The sequence below is a fragment of the Narcine bancroftii genome, chromosome 5 (genome assembly GCF_036971445.1).
Source record: "Narcine bancroftii isolate sNarBan1 chromosome 5, sNarBan1.hap1, whole genome shotgun sequence".
Taxonomy (NCBI): Eukaryota; Metazoa; Chordata; class Chondrichthyes; order Torpediniformes; family Narcinidae; genus Narcine; species Narcine bancroftii.
In genome coordinates, this window is record NC_091473.1 from 133211222 (window position 1) to 133228647 (window position 17426).

A 17426-nucleotide genomic window follows, 5' to 3' on the forward strand; every position below is an offset into this window, starting at 1 on the left:
TCGTGGACCCAGTGGGTCGAGCACCATCACTGGGAGAAAAATGCTGGGCAATATTTCAAGTCAGGACCCTTCGTCAAGGCGTTTCCAACCCTTCTTTATCTCTCACTGATGCTGCTCGACCCACTGAGTTCCTCCGATTTGTTATTTTGCTCCAGGTTCCTGCATATGCTGTTTCTCACGTGTCATTAGATGAGGTTGAAGTTCACGTTTATTATCACTGACTGGACAAAGACAAGCAGACAAAACAGTGTGTCTCCAGACCATGGGACATACACACACAATGCACAGCATACAGTAATCACTTAGATTTGAAAATAATTAGATATAAATATGTAGTATTTATTTCCTTGGTTACAGGATACTGTTCATCACCTGTGGGAAGAAGCTATTTCCCAGCCCGGCTGTCCTGCTTTTGATGCTCCTGTACCTCCTTCTTGACAGTAGCGGGTTTCTTCAAGCTTACAATCTGCTGCAGACTCATCCATCCTGAGATTTATTTGTCAATGACCTTTTACCTATCTACAAATTTATTGATTATGTCGCCAATTGCAATCATTTATTAAATATCCAAATGAAGTTACGTAAATAATGACGACGAGTTTATGGTCGTACAAACTGTACAATGTACACAGGCAACAAAATTCTTGCCTGCTCCAACCGATGGTTAACGCGACACTATTTCAATGCCAGCCATTCAGGTTTGAATCCGGCACTGTCTGTAAGGAATTGGTACCTGCTCCCCATGTATGCAGGAATTGTCCCACTGTTCAACAACATACAAAGGTTGTAGATCAATTGGGTGTAATTGGCAGCTCAGGCTAGAGGGTCGAAAGGGCCCATGACCATGCTGTATATTTACATTTTAAAACTATAATAGTCAACTAATTGAATTAAATTAAGAGACAATAAATACATAAAAGAGATAATAAATATTTTGAGCAATCCTGGTGCATAAAAAAAGTGACTTAGTCCATAATTAGTGCAGCAAGGGGAAGTTCAAGTGTTTGAAAGATACTTTGTGAACCAAGAGGTGCTGAAACCAATCCTGTTCCTCAGTCCCATCTCTGTATACCAGTAGTAAAGCATCACAAATCTGAGATTAATAACTTCCTTTATATGTCTGGAGCGTGCACTAATCTTAGTGCAATATTAACATTCCTCGCACCAAAGATCTACAGTAATTTAACTTTCCTTTATTCAGATTTCCAAAATCTGCATTTGTTTCATTTTCCTTTACCCTTGCTTCCATTTAGGTGCTGATATTGTCAGGAACGATGGGATTTACTCGAAATATTTCCTCAATTTTCATGGAAGTGGAAGATACAGTGTTAAAGTGCGTGTACAAGGAATTGAAGGGACTACAAGGATTACAGTCAGAAAAAGGGGACAGGGCATGTGCCTTCCAGGATACTCAGAAAATGGTAACAGGTCTTTAGCAGTACCAGTGTGGAATTGTTCTTGTAATGGAAGATGATTTAATATCAGGAAAGTTCTTTCAGTTGTTATGGCAGTGACATCAGTCCTTGCACCTCATTTCAATCCTCAAGTTGAACAGTAGTGCTGGCATTCACACAAGGGTCAATGCCAAGGGCCAAGGCAATGGCGATCAAAGCTTGTTATTTTTTTGTTGCAGATCTTGCAAGGAGAATAAAATGGAGCAGAAAATGTGGGGCTTAATTGGGATATTGGCAAATAGGGAAGGGGGGGACAGGAGGAGGGCATTCGATCCCTGTAGCCTGCTCCATCATTTAACAGCATCTTCTACCTCAAACACCATTTCCTTCTCATTTCCATAGGTGCCATAGGTGCTCTGTAGTTGGTAAGAGATTACTTAAGGTGTATGTGAGTGAGAAAAAAAAGTGTGTTGTCACCAGAGATTTGTAGAGTTGCAACATGACCTCTCGACTCTTGAACTCAATCCCCCAACTGATAAATCCCTTAGGCTTTCTTAACAATCTTATAAAGGGGCACAGTGACCCTGAGAGATGTATGGATTTGGACCCCAAGTTCCCTCTGTCCTTCCACACTGTTTAGTATCCAATCATTAACCCTGCACTCAGCCTTCTGCTTTGACCTTCCAAAATGCATCACCTCACACTTTTCCAGATTGAAATCCTTCTGCCACTTTTTCACCCAATTCTGCATGTTCTCTGTTTCACTTTGTGACCGACAACAATCTTAACAATATCCCCAACTCCACCAACCTCTGTATTATCCACAAAATTACTCACCCATCCTTCCGCTTCTTCATCCAAGTCATTTTAAAAAAATCACAAAGAGGAGGAGACCAAGAACAGATCCCTGCAGAACTCCATTAGTCACCGACCTCCAGACAGAATTCTTTCCACAGGCAAGCCAATTTTGAATCCACACAGCCAAGGTTCCATGAATCCCATGCCTCAAGACTATTTGAAAGGTTGAAAACCACTGGTGTAGACAGACACATGCAGGAGGACATGCCTCTAAAATGAGGCACGTGAGGGCAAGTTTAAAGGAGATGAGCAGGGCAAGTTCATTTTACGCAGACAGTGGTGGGTGCCTTGAGCAGGCTGCCAAGGGTAGTGAGGAAGCAGATATAACAGTTACATTTAAGAGGTTCGTAGACAGACACATGAAGGTTAGTGTTCCCAGTATTATGTCCAAGTAGCAGAGTTTTAATTTAATTTGGGCATCATGTTCATCATGGGCCGAATGGCCTGTGACTTTGCTTTTCTATTCTATGCTCTACTGTAAGAGCCTTGGCTGTAGGATTGAGATGACTTGGCCCAGGAAACAGGGATTCAAATGGTGCATTTTTTCCCATTTAGGACATATTAAGCTCAATGAATTCATAAATGAGGATAATGAGGAAGATTTCCCTGGTGCATTATGGGACTTCATCAGGGTTCAAGCTGGAGGAGCAATTTCACTTCCTGTTGGGACTCCTGTTATCGACTTTCCACCAAGTCAAATCAGAGACCTGCAATCAGCATTAATCGAAAATAAAATTGACCTGGAATGGACGGCACCAGGAGGCGACTATGATCAAGGATCAGGTAATTGTGGTTTAAAATGCATCTGAGGAATATTTTTTCAAGGGTACAAGGTGCATATTTCACTGAGTGTATCAATTAGTGTAGACAATGTTTTTGGCTCGTTTGCCTTCATTAGTCAGGGCAATGAGGAGGGGAGACATGTCACAACTGCACAAGTCATTGGTGAGACTACACATGGAGCACTGTGTGCAGTTCTGATTCCCACCTAGAGGAATGGTGTCATTAAGCTGGAAAGGATGCAGAAACAAAGATGTTCCCAGGATTGGAGGTTATAAGGAGATAATTGATGGAGTATAGGAGGCTGAAGGGTGATCCTGTGGAGCTGTGAGGGTCATGGATAAAATGAAGGGTGACAGTCTTTCAGTCAGAAACTAGAGGCCATAGATACCATATATACTCATGTAATAGTCAATCCCGTATAAAAGTCGACCCCCTTTTATGTCCCAAAAATCGCATGTTTTCCACATATCCCATGTAAAAGTTAAACCCCCTATTTTTGTTCCCGGCCGCCCATCGAAATGAGCTTCTGACACCCCGATGTGGACTTACCACTCAGTCCCGGCCATCCGACCTCCCAATACTTGAATGATGCAAATACATACTGTGGTCAAAAGTAGTATTAGTTTAACAGTTTACCCCCCAAATTTGACCCCAAAAATTAACCCCCAAAAGTCAACTATTACATGCATATATTCGGTAATGATGAAAAGATCGAGAATATTTATTGTCCTATATATTCAACAACATACAAATTACAAAAGATGGATAATAAATATTTGCAGTTACCATCGTGCAAAAACAGTGGGGTTACAATAGCACAGACATTCCTCTCATGGTATCGGGGCAGTCCTTTTCAGGAGAAAGGGGAAAGGTTTAAAAGGAATTTGGGGACAACTGTTTCACACAGGGTAGTCGGTAGATGGAATAAGCTGCCAGGGAGGTGGAGGTGGATTTGGGTACAATTGCCTGGCTTCAAAGACATTTGGTCAGAAATGTTTGGAGTGATGCAGGTTGGAGGCAAAACGAACTCGATCTAGTGGACAATTTGAATGGTGTGGACAGGTTGCACCAAAGGGTCTGTTTCCATGCTCTATGGCTATATTACTCTATTTGTGAATCAATTCAAATGCTGGTCAATTCTAAATCACAATCACACATAGGTCATTATCACTGAGATCCAAATTTGGTTTTAATCCATCTGGATGGGTTAAAACGAGTCAAGACTCAAGGAGCAATATAATTCAGAATTACTTTGAAAAAGCTATTAAAACTAAATATAAACTACAACTATTACAATATAAAACACAACAACATAGAATATTACAGCACAGTACAGACCCTTTGGCCCACAATGGTGTGCTGACCTATGTAAATCTACTCCAAAACAATCTGACCTTTCCCTACCTCACACCCACAACCCTCTATTTTTCAGACATCCCTGAGCCTTTTGAAGGTCCCTATTGTCCCATCTTCCACCATGACCCCCGGCAATGCGTTCCTGGTACCCACTACTCTCTGTGTAAATAGTTCCAAAGGGAAAGGCCCGAGCTCTGTCAACCTTGCTCGGTAGGATCTCAAAGCAGTTGCATTCTTTCTGTAATGAGGCAACCAGAAATGAATACAATGTTCCAAGTGTGGTCCAAACAGAGTTTTACAGAGTTGCAATGTCATCTCACTGGTCCTGAACTCAATCCTCCGACTAACCAAGAACAAAACTCCAGACCATGCTGTACCACAAATAATGTAAAATATTGCATGAGGCGATGAAATGATTTCATGGTATAAAATTAGATGTGGGAATTGAGAAGGAAATGGAGTTTGAGGTAGAAGATCCTGTTGAATGATGGTGCAGGCTACAGGGATCGAATGTCCCCCTCCTTCCCTTTCCTTAGGGCCTTGTATTCATGAAGTGTGGGACCTACATTCATAACCATCCAGCTCTGAAACAAGAGTGGCATTTGCCAATATCCCAATTCAGACCCACATTTTGCTGCTCCATTTTATTCTCCAGGGGCTCCAGTTTCCTCCCACTGTTTGAAACATACCAGGGATGTCGGGTAATTTGCGTATAAATTGGTCAGCACAGACTTGTGGGCTGAAATGGCCTGTTACCGTCCTGTATGTCTAAATTTGTAAGAAGTTCTTAAGGTTCTGGTAAGTCCAGATGTCTCCTGACAACAACCTTTCATTGGAACCTGTAGAACCAATTAAAGTAGTAAATCCGTACATTTATGAGGAGTTCATGACAATTTCAGAAGGAAAATGTTTGCATCAATCAGTTGTGCCAGGATATAAGTTTTCTCTTTGGACAGGAATATTTGGGGGCAGCTTAGAAAGAACTGCAGACAAATTGAGCACCTGTATCAGTAGTTGCTGACTGACCATGTAATCACTAGGTGAGTTGCAATCAAAGTTGTTGTTAGGCAATACTAGTACCACACAAAGACTAGGCTGAGGGAATGATAGGCTTCAATATATAGAAGAACCTTGCTGGCCCGGATCCAGGTATAGGAATGGAGGGAAAGGAGAGGTGGCTCGACCTTATGCCCAGGACCACAAGGGAGGAGTCACAGGGAATGAGTCATCAGTGGGTGGGCCAGCTTCATATATCCAGTAGTCAACAATATCTATATACAATGGAGGAAACATATCACCACATTCACCCCTCCTTTTAAAACCCCCCTCGGCCTTTGAACAAAAAATAATTGCCAAGACAGTCCCACCAGTGACCTCTGTCTACGGGACCTGTGGGGAGAAGGGGTGGGGGTGGTCTGTTTTTCCACCAGCCGGGTGTTTAAAGGCGGGGTCACTGTCTGACTACGTGGAGAGGGTGATGTCAGAAATGGACTGAGGGGGTGGTCAGGGTCCTGATAGGAGCCAGCCCCTCCAGCTCTGTTGGAGTGAGGTCCGCGGGGGCTGGTATCCCAGGTGAGTCTGCCCCTAACAGTGAGTCCCATTGTGGGGTGGTGTGAATCGCAGGGTGGTCAGAGGTGTATGGGATGGTCCAGGGCTCTCCGGCATGCGCCAGATCCTGGACAGATACTGTGTCTTCATGGCCGTTGGGGTACCTCACAAAACCGTACTGAGAGTTAGCATGGATGAGGTCCACTTCTTCGACGAGCGGGTCAGTCTTATGGCCCCTCACATGTCTCCGGAGCAGGACTGGACCTGGCTTCAACAACCGGGGGGCATCGAGGGGCCCACTCACCGAGTTCCTTGGAAGGCAAACATGCGATCATGCAGTGCACAGGAGCGATCGGATGGCATGTAATGCCTCTGGCAGGACGTCCTGCCAGCGAGACACTGGCTATTTCCTGGACTTCAGGGCCAGGAGCACAGCCTTCCAAAAGGTGGCATTCTCCTTTTCCACCTGGCCATTTCCTCTGGGGTTATAGCTGGTGGTCCTACCGGTGGCTATGCCTCTGGCCAGAAAGTACTGCTGCAGATCTTCACTCATGAATGAGGACCCCCAATCACTGTGGATGTAATCGGGGTACTGAACAGAGTGAAGATACTGCGTAGTGCCTTTATCACAGTGGCCGAGGTCATATCCGGACAGGGAATGGCAAAAGGAGTACTTGTCGATTACGTTCAGGAAATAAATGTTCATGTTGGACGAGGGAAGGGGGTCCTTGAAATCCACTCTTAGTCATTCAAATGGGCATGTGGCCTTAATGAGGTGTGCCTTATCGGGTCTATAGAAATGCAGCTTGCATTCAATGCAGACCCGACAGCATCTGATCATGGACCTGACATTCTCAACAGAGTACGGGAGGTCCCAAGTCTTGATGAAGTGGAACAGTCTCATAACTCCAGGGTGGCAAAGAGCATCATTTAAGGCTTGAAGATGGTCGAGATGCACGCTGGCACATGCCTCCCGGGATAGGGCATCAGGCAGATCATTGAGTTTACCTAGCTAGTACAAGATATCATAGTTGTAGGTGGAGAGCTTGATTCTCCACCTGAGAATCTTGTCATTTTTAATTTTACCCCACTGCTTCGTATTGAACATGAAGGTGATGGCACGCTGGTCCGTCAGTAAGGTAAACCTTTTATCAGCCAAGTAATGGCGCACCGCCTCAACAATCGCCTGTGCCTCCTTCTCGACAGAGTTGTACCGTGTCTCAGGGCCTGGAGCCAGCGTGAAGTCGGCAGCATCGCTCTCCACCTGGAAGGGGATGGATTCATCCACATGGCCTTTGTGATGTCTCCTTGGATTTGATAGAATGTACATAACATAACATAACAATTACAGCACGGAAACAGGCCATTAGGCCCTTCTAGTCCGCACCAAACCAAACACTCCTCTCTAGTCCCACCTACCTGCACAATGACCATAACCCTCCACCTTCTTCTCATCCATATACCTGTCCAGCTTTTTCTTAAATAATAAAATTGACTGCCGCCACTATTTCTCCCGGAAGCTCGTTCCACTCCGCTACCACTCTCTGAGTAAAGAAGTTCCCCTTCATGTTACCTCTAAACCTCTGCCCTTAACTCTTAACTCATGTCCTCTTGTTTCAATCTCTCCAACTCTTAACGGAAATAGTCTATCCACATCCACTCTGTCTATCCCTTTCATAATCTTAAATACCTCTATCAAATCCCCTCTCAACCTTCTACGCTCCAAAGAACAAAGACCTAATCTGCCCAATCTCTCCCTGTACTCTAGATGCTTAAACCCAGGTAACATTCTGGTAAATCTTCTCTGCACTCTCTCCACTCTGTTTATATCCTTCCTATAATTAGGCGACCAGAACTGCACACATAACTCTAAATTAGGCCGCACCAATGCCTTATACAATCTCAACATCACTTCCCAACTCCTATATTCCATGCAATGATTGATAAAGGCCAGCATACTAAAAGCCTTCTTCACCACCCTATTCACATGAATTTCTACCTTCAGGGAACGATGTACCATTACTCCTAAATCCTTCTGCTCTTCTGTATTCATCAATGCTCTCCCATTTACTACGTATGTCCTGTTCTGATTCTTCTTACCAAAATGAAGCACCTCACACTTATCAGCATTAAATTCCATCTGCCATTTTTCAGCCCACTTTTCTAAGCAGCCCAAATCCCTCTGCAATCCTTGAAAACCTTCTTCATTATCCACTATTCCACCTATCCTTAGTATCGTCTGCATATTTACTAATCCAATTCACCACCCCATCATCTAGATCATTAATGTATATAACAAACAACAATGGGCCCAATACAGATCCCTGAGGCACACCACTGGTCACCGGCCTCCAACCTGACAGACAATTTTCCACTACCACTCTCTGGCCTCTCCCTTTCAGCCAATGTTCAATCCATTTGACTATCTCAAAATTTATACCTAAAGACTGCACCTTCCTAACTAACCTTCCATGTGGTACCTTATCGAAGGCCTTACTGAAGTCCATATAGACAACATCCACCGTGCTACCCTCATCCACATTCCTAGTCACCTCTTCAAAAAATTCAATCAGATTGGTCAAACAGGACCTTCCGCCCACAAATCCGTGTTGAGTGCTCCTGATCAGACCCTGTCTATCCAGATATTTATAAGTACTATCTCTAAAAAATTTCTCCATTAATTTATCTACCACAGACGTCAAACTTACAGGCCGATAATTGCCAGGCTTCTTCCTTGAACCCTTTTTAAATAACAGAACCATATGCGCAATACGCCAATCCTCCGGCACTATCCCCATCTCTAATGACATTTAGAAAATTACCGTCAGAGCCTCTGCTATTTCCTCCTTTACTTCTCTCAATGTCCTGGGGAAGATCCCGTCTGGTCCCGGAGACTTATCCACCTTTATATTCCTCAAAAGCCCTAACACCACATCTTTCAAAATCACTATATTCTCCATATTTACCCAATTTGCTTTTTTTATCTCATGTATCCCAATATCCTTCTCCTTGGTGAATACCGAAGAAAAGAAACTGTTCAATATCTCCCCCATTTCTCTAGGCTCCACACACAGTTTTCCGCTCTGATTCTCTAAGGGACCAATTTTGTCTCTCGCTTTCTTTTTACCATTAACATATTTGTAGAACCCTTTTGGATTAGTTTTCACCCTGCTTGCTATAGTCTCCTCGTACCTTCTTTTAGCTTTCCTAATTCCTCTCTTAAGATTCCTCTTACATTCAATGTATTTTTCAAACATCACCTTAATTCCATGCTTCTTATACCTAACGTACGCCTCCCTTTTTCTTCGAACCAAGTTTCCAAAATTCCTTGAAAACCACGGCTCTCTCAAACCTTTTGCCCCTCCTTTTAACCTAACAGGAACATAAAGCTTTTGCACTCTCAAAATCTGATCTTTAAAAGACTTCCATCTCTCTACTACATCCTGCCTAAAAAACAAATTGTCCCAATGCACACCCTGTAAGTCCTTTCGCATCTCCTCAAATCTAGCTTTTCCCCAGTCAAAAACCTCAACCCTTGGCCCTGACTTATCTCTTTCCATAATGACATTTAAGCTGATGGCATTGTGATCACTGGACCCGAAGTGCTCGCCAACACTAACCTCCGTCACTTGACCCATCCCATTTGCCAACAGTAGATCTAACACTGCTCCTTCTCTGGTCGGCACCTCTACATATTGTTGTAAAAAACTATCTTGCACACATTTCACAAACTCTAACCCATCCAGCCCTTTCACAGAATGTGTTTCCCAATCTATATGTGGAAAATTAAAATCTCCCATAATTACAACCCTGTGCTTGTCACAAATAACCACTATCTCCCTACAGATTTGCTCCTCTAGGTCTCGGTCCCCTCCGGGTGGTCTATAAGTGTAACCTCTCCTTTCCCACTCTTCAGTTCCACCCAAATAGCCTCCGTGGACGAGCCCTCTAATCTATCCTGCCTAAGCACCGCTGTAATATTCTCCCTGACAAGCAATGCAACACCACCTCCTCTTGCCCCTCCGACTCTATCACACCTAAAGCAATGAAACCCAGGGATATTCAGCTGCCAATCACATCCCTCCTGCAACCATGTCTCTCTAATCGCTACCACATCATACTTCCAAGTTTAAATCCACACCTTTTTTACAATACTCCTGGCATTAAAATATATGAATTTCAGAGATTTCCCAATTCTTAATCCCTGTTTTCCCTCATCTTTAATAACATTATTTCCTTTTCCTGCCAATTGCCCTTCATCTTCTTCCAGAGCATTTCCTTTCTCTATCACCTTCCCATCCATATTCAAATACTTACTACAAACTTTCTTTGTTTGAATTCTAACCTTCTCCTTACTGCTCTGTACTATTTTGCTCCCTTCCCCCAACCATTCTAGTTTAAAGGATCCTCCGATAACTGGAAAGTTGTGATCCTAATGAAGGCATGGGCCTTATCGGCGTAGTTGGGCACCCATTGTGCATAGTAGGAGAACAGCCCCAGGCACCTCTTCAGTGCCTTCAGGGTGTTTGGCACTGTGAGCTCCATGCGGTTGGGGTCCAGGGTAATGACACCATGTGCCACGACACACCCAAGGAGAGGCAGGTGATTAGTATTAAAGACACACTTGTCTTTATTGTATGTGAGGTTGAGGGACTTTGCAGACCCCAGAAATTTAGCAAGGTAAGCGTCATGGTCCTGTTGATCATGGCCGCAGATGGTGACATTATCTAAATAGGGAAACGTCACTGCCAGGTTATGCTCCTCCACCATCCGGTCCATCACCCTCTGGAACGTGGAGACGGTGTAGGTAATGCCAAAAGGTACCCGAAGGAAATGAGAAAGTTTGCCATTAGCCTTGAAGCCTGTGTAGATACGGTCACTCGGGTGGAGAGGAAGCAGGTGATAGGCCAACTTTTGGTCAATGGTTGAGAATACCTGATATTGAGCGACCTTATTGTATTGACCATGTCGGCTATCTGGGGAAAGGGTGAAGCGATTAATGGTTTGACTATAGTCAATTACCATCCAGGGCTTGCCCCCACCCCTGACCACCATGATCTGGGTTCTCCAGGGGCTGGAGCTAGGTGTGATGATCCCCTCCAACAGTAATCGCTGAACCTCAGCCCGGATAAACGCCATATTCTTGGTGCTGCAACGCCTGTTCTTGGTTGCTATGGGGCGGCACTCCGGGGCCAGGTTCGCAAATAATGACAGAGGGGACACCCTAAGGGTGATGAGGCTGCAGGCCAGTGCTGGGGACTGGGGGCTGGGGGCAGGGGGAGGGATCAGGGAGCTGTGGGTTGCTTACTGTGAGGGGCGGGTGAGAGCCTCTGAACACTATCGTCACACTCCTAAACTGACTCTGGAAGTTGAGGCCAGGGAGGATCAGCGCGCAGAGCTGGAGCATGACCAGTAAGGAAAAGTTATTGTAACCTTCCTCCCCCACCGTCAGAGACACCTCAGAGTACCCACTAATATCAGTCTGATGGTCTTTTGCTGCCAATAATGAAATGGAGGCTGTTCATCGGCCAGACTGGAAGCGAGAGTCCGCGGACCACGTCAGGATGGATGAAGCTCTCCATACTGTCCATTCACCTCGATCTGCATCATGGAGTGGGCAATCGGATGAGGGCTGGCCTAGTTCAATGGAATTGATGCCAGGATCGTCATCTTCCTTGTTGGCGGGGAAGCCTGATGCACAAGATGATGGCTTCCTTGTTGACCACACAGTCATGGCTGCCAAAGTCGAGGAAGAAGGCAGAAGTGATGTCAGCAAAGCGGACTGTGACTGTGCAGTCCAGGCAGAGGACAAGGGCAGCAGGTAAGATGGCGCTCCTCTCATCACACATGCAGTCAACACCAGAAGTGTAGACAGGGATCACTTGATGGTTATACACCATGGGGAGGTTCTGGCAGATAATTTCCACAGCCGGAGCAGCTGACACCCCTCGTGGGGCAGAGTTGTCATGGGTGCTTCTTCTGCCTGCAGAAATAGCACTTCGGATGTTCAGTCACTACAGCTGCCATGATCGGGCCAGCCATCTCCAAGGCCATCTCCCAAGATGGTGGAACTCTTGACAGGGCCCACTTTTGCCCGCAATTGATTCCACATGGCGCTGGGCCGAGTCTAGTGTCCTTACCAGCAGTATGGCCCACTTCAGTGGCAACTTGTCTTCCTTGAGCAGATGCTGCCTTATGTAGTCGGACCTCAACACCAACACACAGGCATCCCAGACCAGATCTTTGACGCACTGGGCCACCGGTACACAAGTCGTGGGACTGCCCCTACAGACTCTCCCCAGCAGAAGCAGGACATGAATGAACTCTTCAGCTGACTCACCAGGCTGCTGTTTTCGGGAAGCCAGGAGATAATGCGAGTGCACGTCATTGGCCTTCGGTTTTTAGAGGGTTCGAAGCTCAGCCATCATCTCAGCGTAAGTAGCACAGCTCCTGATGGCTTGGAAAGCTCCATGGCCAACTCTAGCTTGCAGAACTTTGAGATTCTTTTCATCAGAGTCGACCAGGTCTCTAGGAAGTTGCTGAAGCAGCTGATCCACTGCTCGTACTGTTCAGACGCTCCTGGAGATTGGGGATCGACTTCTAACTGATCGGGGCGCAGCGGCTTCTCCATTACCGGAGGGTTGATTTCTATATATTAAATTGTTAGGCACTACAAAGACTAGGCTGAGGGAATGTTAGGCTTTAATGTACAGAAGAACCTTGCTGACCCGGATCCAGGTACAGGAATGGAGGAAAGGGAGAGGTGGCTCAATCTTTATGGTCCAGGACCTCAGGGGAGGAGTCATAGGGTATGAGTGAACAGTGGGCGGGCCAGCTCCATATATACAGTAGTCAACAATAATTATATACAATGGAGGAAACATATCACCACAGCTGTATAAGATTGTTAGAATGAGGAGGTTATATCAATGTATTTTGTATCCTCTAAATTACATTATCACTTAAATGCAAACATGCACATTCTGTTAAAATGTAAATTTAGACATACAGCACGATAACAGGCTCTTTTGGCCTACGAGCCCATGGCACCCAATTACACCCTCCAGTATGTTTTTTTTGAATGGTGGGATATTTGATTATCGAGCCCAAAGGGCATAGCATGTCCAGACAGAAGATGAGATACCATTCCTTAGGTTCATGTTGGATTTAATTGAGCAGTGAAGAACCCCATGGATATTTAAGTCAGAATGGGAGTGGGTTGGAGAATTAAACTCACAGGCAAGTGGAAGCACTGGGTTTCCTCTGTGGATTGAATACAGATTTTTGAAAAGCAGTCACTCAATTTGCTTTTGGATTCTACAGTGGGGAGGAGGCCACATTGTGAGCATCAGATACAATGCACTAGATTTGGAAGAAGTGAATCACTGCTTTACCTGAAGGGAGTGTTTGGGTCCCTGCCTGGTGAGAAATGGAAGAGCAGGTGTTGTACCTCCTGTAGTTACTTGGGAAAGTGCGACGAGGAGGGAAGAGGCTTCTGGAGAAGGATGAATGATCTCTGGATGATGAAGGGTCTGGTTGCTTTGATTATTCAATAAAGCTCATGCAGAAGATTATGAACATGGCAAGCTCCAACGTACAAGGCATCCCCAACCTTCCATCATTAACTTCATCTACAACTCCAGCTGCCTTGGAAAGCAGCCAACTCAACATATTAAAATACACATCCCACCCCTGCACTCCCTCCTATCAGGAAGATTCATGCGTAGGGGATCCGCTTCACCAGATCCAGGGATAGTTTCTTTCCTGACACGATGAGATTCTTGAACAAATTCTAAAAAAGAACCATAGAACCATGGAACAGGCCCTTCAGCCCATCTAATCTGTGCCACACTATTATTCCACCTCATCCCATTGACCTGCATCCAGACCATATCTCTCCCATCCATGTACCTATCCAAAATTTTATTAAATGTCAAAATTGAGTCCAAATTCATCATGTTAGTTGGTAACACGTTCCACACTCTCACCGCTCTCTGCAAAGTTCAGATGTATTATCACATCACAAACAACCCTGAGATTCTTTTTCCTGCGGGCCAAGCAGAATTTATACCTAAGGGTAGTGCAACGAACTGTACTCAGGAAAAGATGTTTATACAAAGAGAGAAGTGTAAATAAAGAGAGAAATGTCAACAAATTGACTGTGAAGCTATCTATACTGTTCAGTTTGAACATTTTGGCTTTTACTTTTAACCCATATCTTCTTAGTTCTTGTAAAATGATATTCCCTCTACTCCGTACCAACTGATCTCTCTCTGCAACTCTGCACTTTTGTGTTGTGCCTTATTTGTTGTGCTATGAATGTGTTGTTTACTGGTCTGCTCGCAAAACAACATCTATCACTGCAAGTCAATACACGTGGCAATAAACTCTAATGAACTTGAACCCAAAATGGGAGGGAATGGAGAGAAGCTGGAAGACGCTACAAAGGTAAGAATGGACTGCATCCTGTTCCAAGGCTTAATGTTCTCCTCCAAGCCTGACTCTGGGAATACTGCCGGTGAAACTCAACCTATGATTCATGAAGTTTGATGTCGCTTCTTTACCCTTTTTTTCATGAGGCCAAGTAAAGTGTATGCTTTTTTTTGAACCTGAATCAGGTTTATTGCCATGGATGTGTGATGAAATATGTTGTTTTGCAGCAACAGTGTTGTCCAGAACAAGGTGCAAAATGACTATAAATAAGAATTCCGTAAGTACAAGATTTTAAAAAACTAGTGCAAAAAAAGAGAAAAAGGGCCATAAAGTCCACATATTAAAAATACTAGCCAATCTTTTCTTAATTCTTTTTTTAGCATCTCGTTATGAAATAAGAATGAGTGACAAACTCCTGCAATTAAGAGATAATTTCACCAATGCTCTGTTAATTAATATGGAGGCTATGATCCCGCAACCTTTTGGCTCCAGGGAAACAGAGACCATTCATTTTGAGCATCCAAACTTGCAAAATGGAGCATCGATCTACTTTGCTATACGTGCATATGACAAAATCAATCAGTCTTCTGAAGTGTCAAACATAATCAAGGTGTCCTACTTTGTGCCTTTGGCTAAGGACCATTGGTACACATTTGTATGGTTACAAATAGTGATTGCAATTGTTGGGTGTTTCATTGTTTTGTTGATTATTTGGATTGTGGGTCGAAAAATCAAAATGAAAGCTTCAAAGCAGGAATTAATGGACAACTTATAATTAAAATGGACACATTTCAAGCATTTAATTGGGCTGCAGTTTTACCGAATGGGTTGGAAAGTGGGGTATAAAGATAAAATTCCAATATTTCCAGCATTTTCCAGCATTTACACATCCCTTCTCCCTGGATTACAGCAACTGGGCAAATTCCTGTGCTAATTTACACCCTGGCTATTTGCTTATCATCTGAGCTTTTAACTGACTTGAGCTGGTTACACTCTAGGACATTCCTGCATTTGAACAAATTCAGGTCTTTTAACAGGAATTGACTGTCTAAAGTTTACTCATTTTGTTGTGCTCGTTCTTTTGCAAATAAAAATATTTCCCGCAGTGAGAGCATCGTTTCCTTTGTGTGGAAGAAATTTTAGGAAGGTAGGATTGACATTGTCACGAACATAATAAGCAGACAGCCCGTTTAATGCAGCACCTATCCTGTGGAAGAAACTCCCTGCACAGAGCTTTGATATTGACATAGAACATAGAACAGTACAGGCCCTTTGGCCCACAATGTTTTGCTGACCTTTAGTCCCTGTCTCCCACATTACCCTCCACTTTAAATTCCTCCAAATGCTTGTCTATTCATCTCTTTAAATTCACCAATTCCATGCACCAACCACTCTCTGGATAAAAAAAAACCTCTAATATCTCCCTTGAACCTCCCACCCATTACCTTAAAGCCATGCTATCTTGTATTGAGCAGTGGTGCCCTGGGAAGGAGGTGCTGCCTGTCTACTCTATCTATTCCTTTTAGTATCTTGTATACCTCTATCATGATTCCTCTCATCCTCCTTCTCTCCAAAGAGTAAAGCCCCAGCTCACTTAACGTCTGCTCATAATGCATTCCCTCTAAACCAGGTATCATCCTGGTAAACCTCCTCTGCACCCTTTCCAATACTTCTATGTCTTTCCTAAAATGATGCGACCAGAACTGGACACAGTTCTCCAAGTGTGGTCAAACCAGAGTTTTGTGGAGCTGCATCATTACCTTAAACTCAGTTGCTTGATTTATGAAATCTAACACCCCATAAGCTTCCGTAACTACCCTGTCTCCCTCTGAGGCAAATGTCAGGGAACTGTGGACATGGACACCACCCCCCATCCCCCATCGTCCGATGCCTCTGCTCTTCCACACTATCTAGAATCATGCCATTTACTTTGTACTCTGCCTTGGAGTTTGTTCTTCCAAAGTGCATCATCTCACAAGAACATAGTTGGCAAATGGCCCATTTTAATACATCACCTGTTCAGAGAAACATATTATTTAGAAGCAAAGTTCCAGCCTTAACCATAATCCAGGAAGCTAACAGTGGGCATTCTTCTTCAAATTAGACACAACTAAGATTTTAATCTCCAAAAATTGTAAAAAGGTCTTGATGTCATTTTTTTTAATTTTTTTTATTTTTCACACTATAAACCATATTGACCAAGATACATACAGACATTTTTCTTCTCAAATATATACAGTGTCATTTTCTCCCCCATTTTCCCCCCTCCCTTCCCTCCCTCCCTCACCCCCTTCCCCATTTATTTGAAGTTCAATCTATAAGATACATTAAACCCGTTAAACAATGTCGTCACTTAATAAAAATAAACAAGAAATTTTACTGAGTCAGTTCATTTCATTGTCTTCTCCTTCTGTCGTTTTAGGTGGTGGAAGTCCATGGTAGGATTTCTCTATTGTGTTTTTTTCAATGGGTTTATTCCATGATGTAATCCTACTTTCTATAACAGTTTGCTTGTCTCTGTAACTATACATGCTTGTGGAAGTGGATTTTAGTCTTTGCTATATAAAGTCTACTGTCTGATCTGAATTTCTCCAGAATGGTGTTTGTAAGTTTTAGATTTTAGAATCGGTAAGCAGTGGAGACTGCCATCTACTCTTCATGATATATCATCTGAAATAAAGACTGGGAAACTATTCTCGAGGTCTCCGATCAGTTCACATTGTAGCTATAATGTCACATATCAGCCTGATGCACAAGAACGCAGGGAATTGGGGGGAAATGTGTTGAAATGGATTGAAGGCTGGCTAGTAGAAAGGAGGAAGTGTCAGATGAAATGAACCTTTCCTGGCGAAAAGGGCATGATGAGAGAATACAACGAGGATCATCTCGATGAATGGTCCCAACACGAAATGTTGACTGACCTTATCTCTCCAGAGATGCTGCCTGGCCTGCTTAGTCCGTTATGAGCCCAAAGGATCCCAAAACCCAGCAGCAATTGATATTCACCATGATAAGTAGTTACTTAAACAAAAGTTGTTTTTAATTATTTTTGAA

General features: G+C 43.8%; 1 protein-coding gene across 3 annotated transcripts in view; it reads left to right on the forward strand.

Moving 5' to 3' along the window:
• Nucleotides 1-16958, forward strand: part of LOC138763981 (calcium-activated chloride channel regulator 1-like) — a 62655-nt gene extending 45697 nt beyond the window's left edge. For 2 of the 3 annotated variants that reach the window (XM_069939097.1, XM_069939098.1), the window contains 3 exons: nt 1254-1421; nt 2808-3035; nt 14753-16958. In XM_069939097.1, the coding sequence (XP_069795198.1) occupies nt 1254-1421; nt 2808-3035; nt 14753-15147 (791 nt within the window). In that variant the 3' untranslated portion in view covers nt 15148-16958. Of the gene's footprint in view, nt 1-1253; nt 1422-2807; nt 3036-14599; nt 14650-14752 lie in introns of all 3 variants that reach the window. The other variant, XM_069939099.1, reaches the window with a different exon arrangement.
• Nucleotides 16959-17426: the final 468 nt, after the last annotated feature.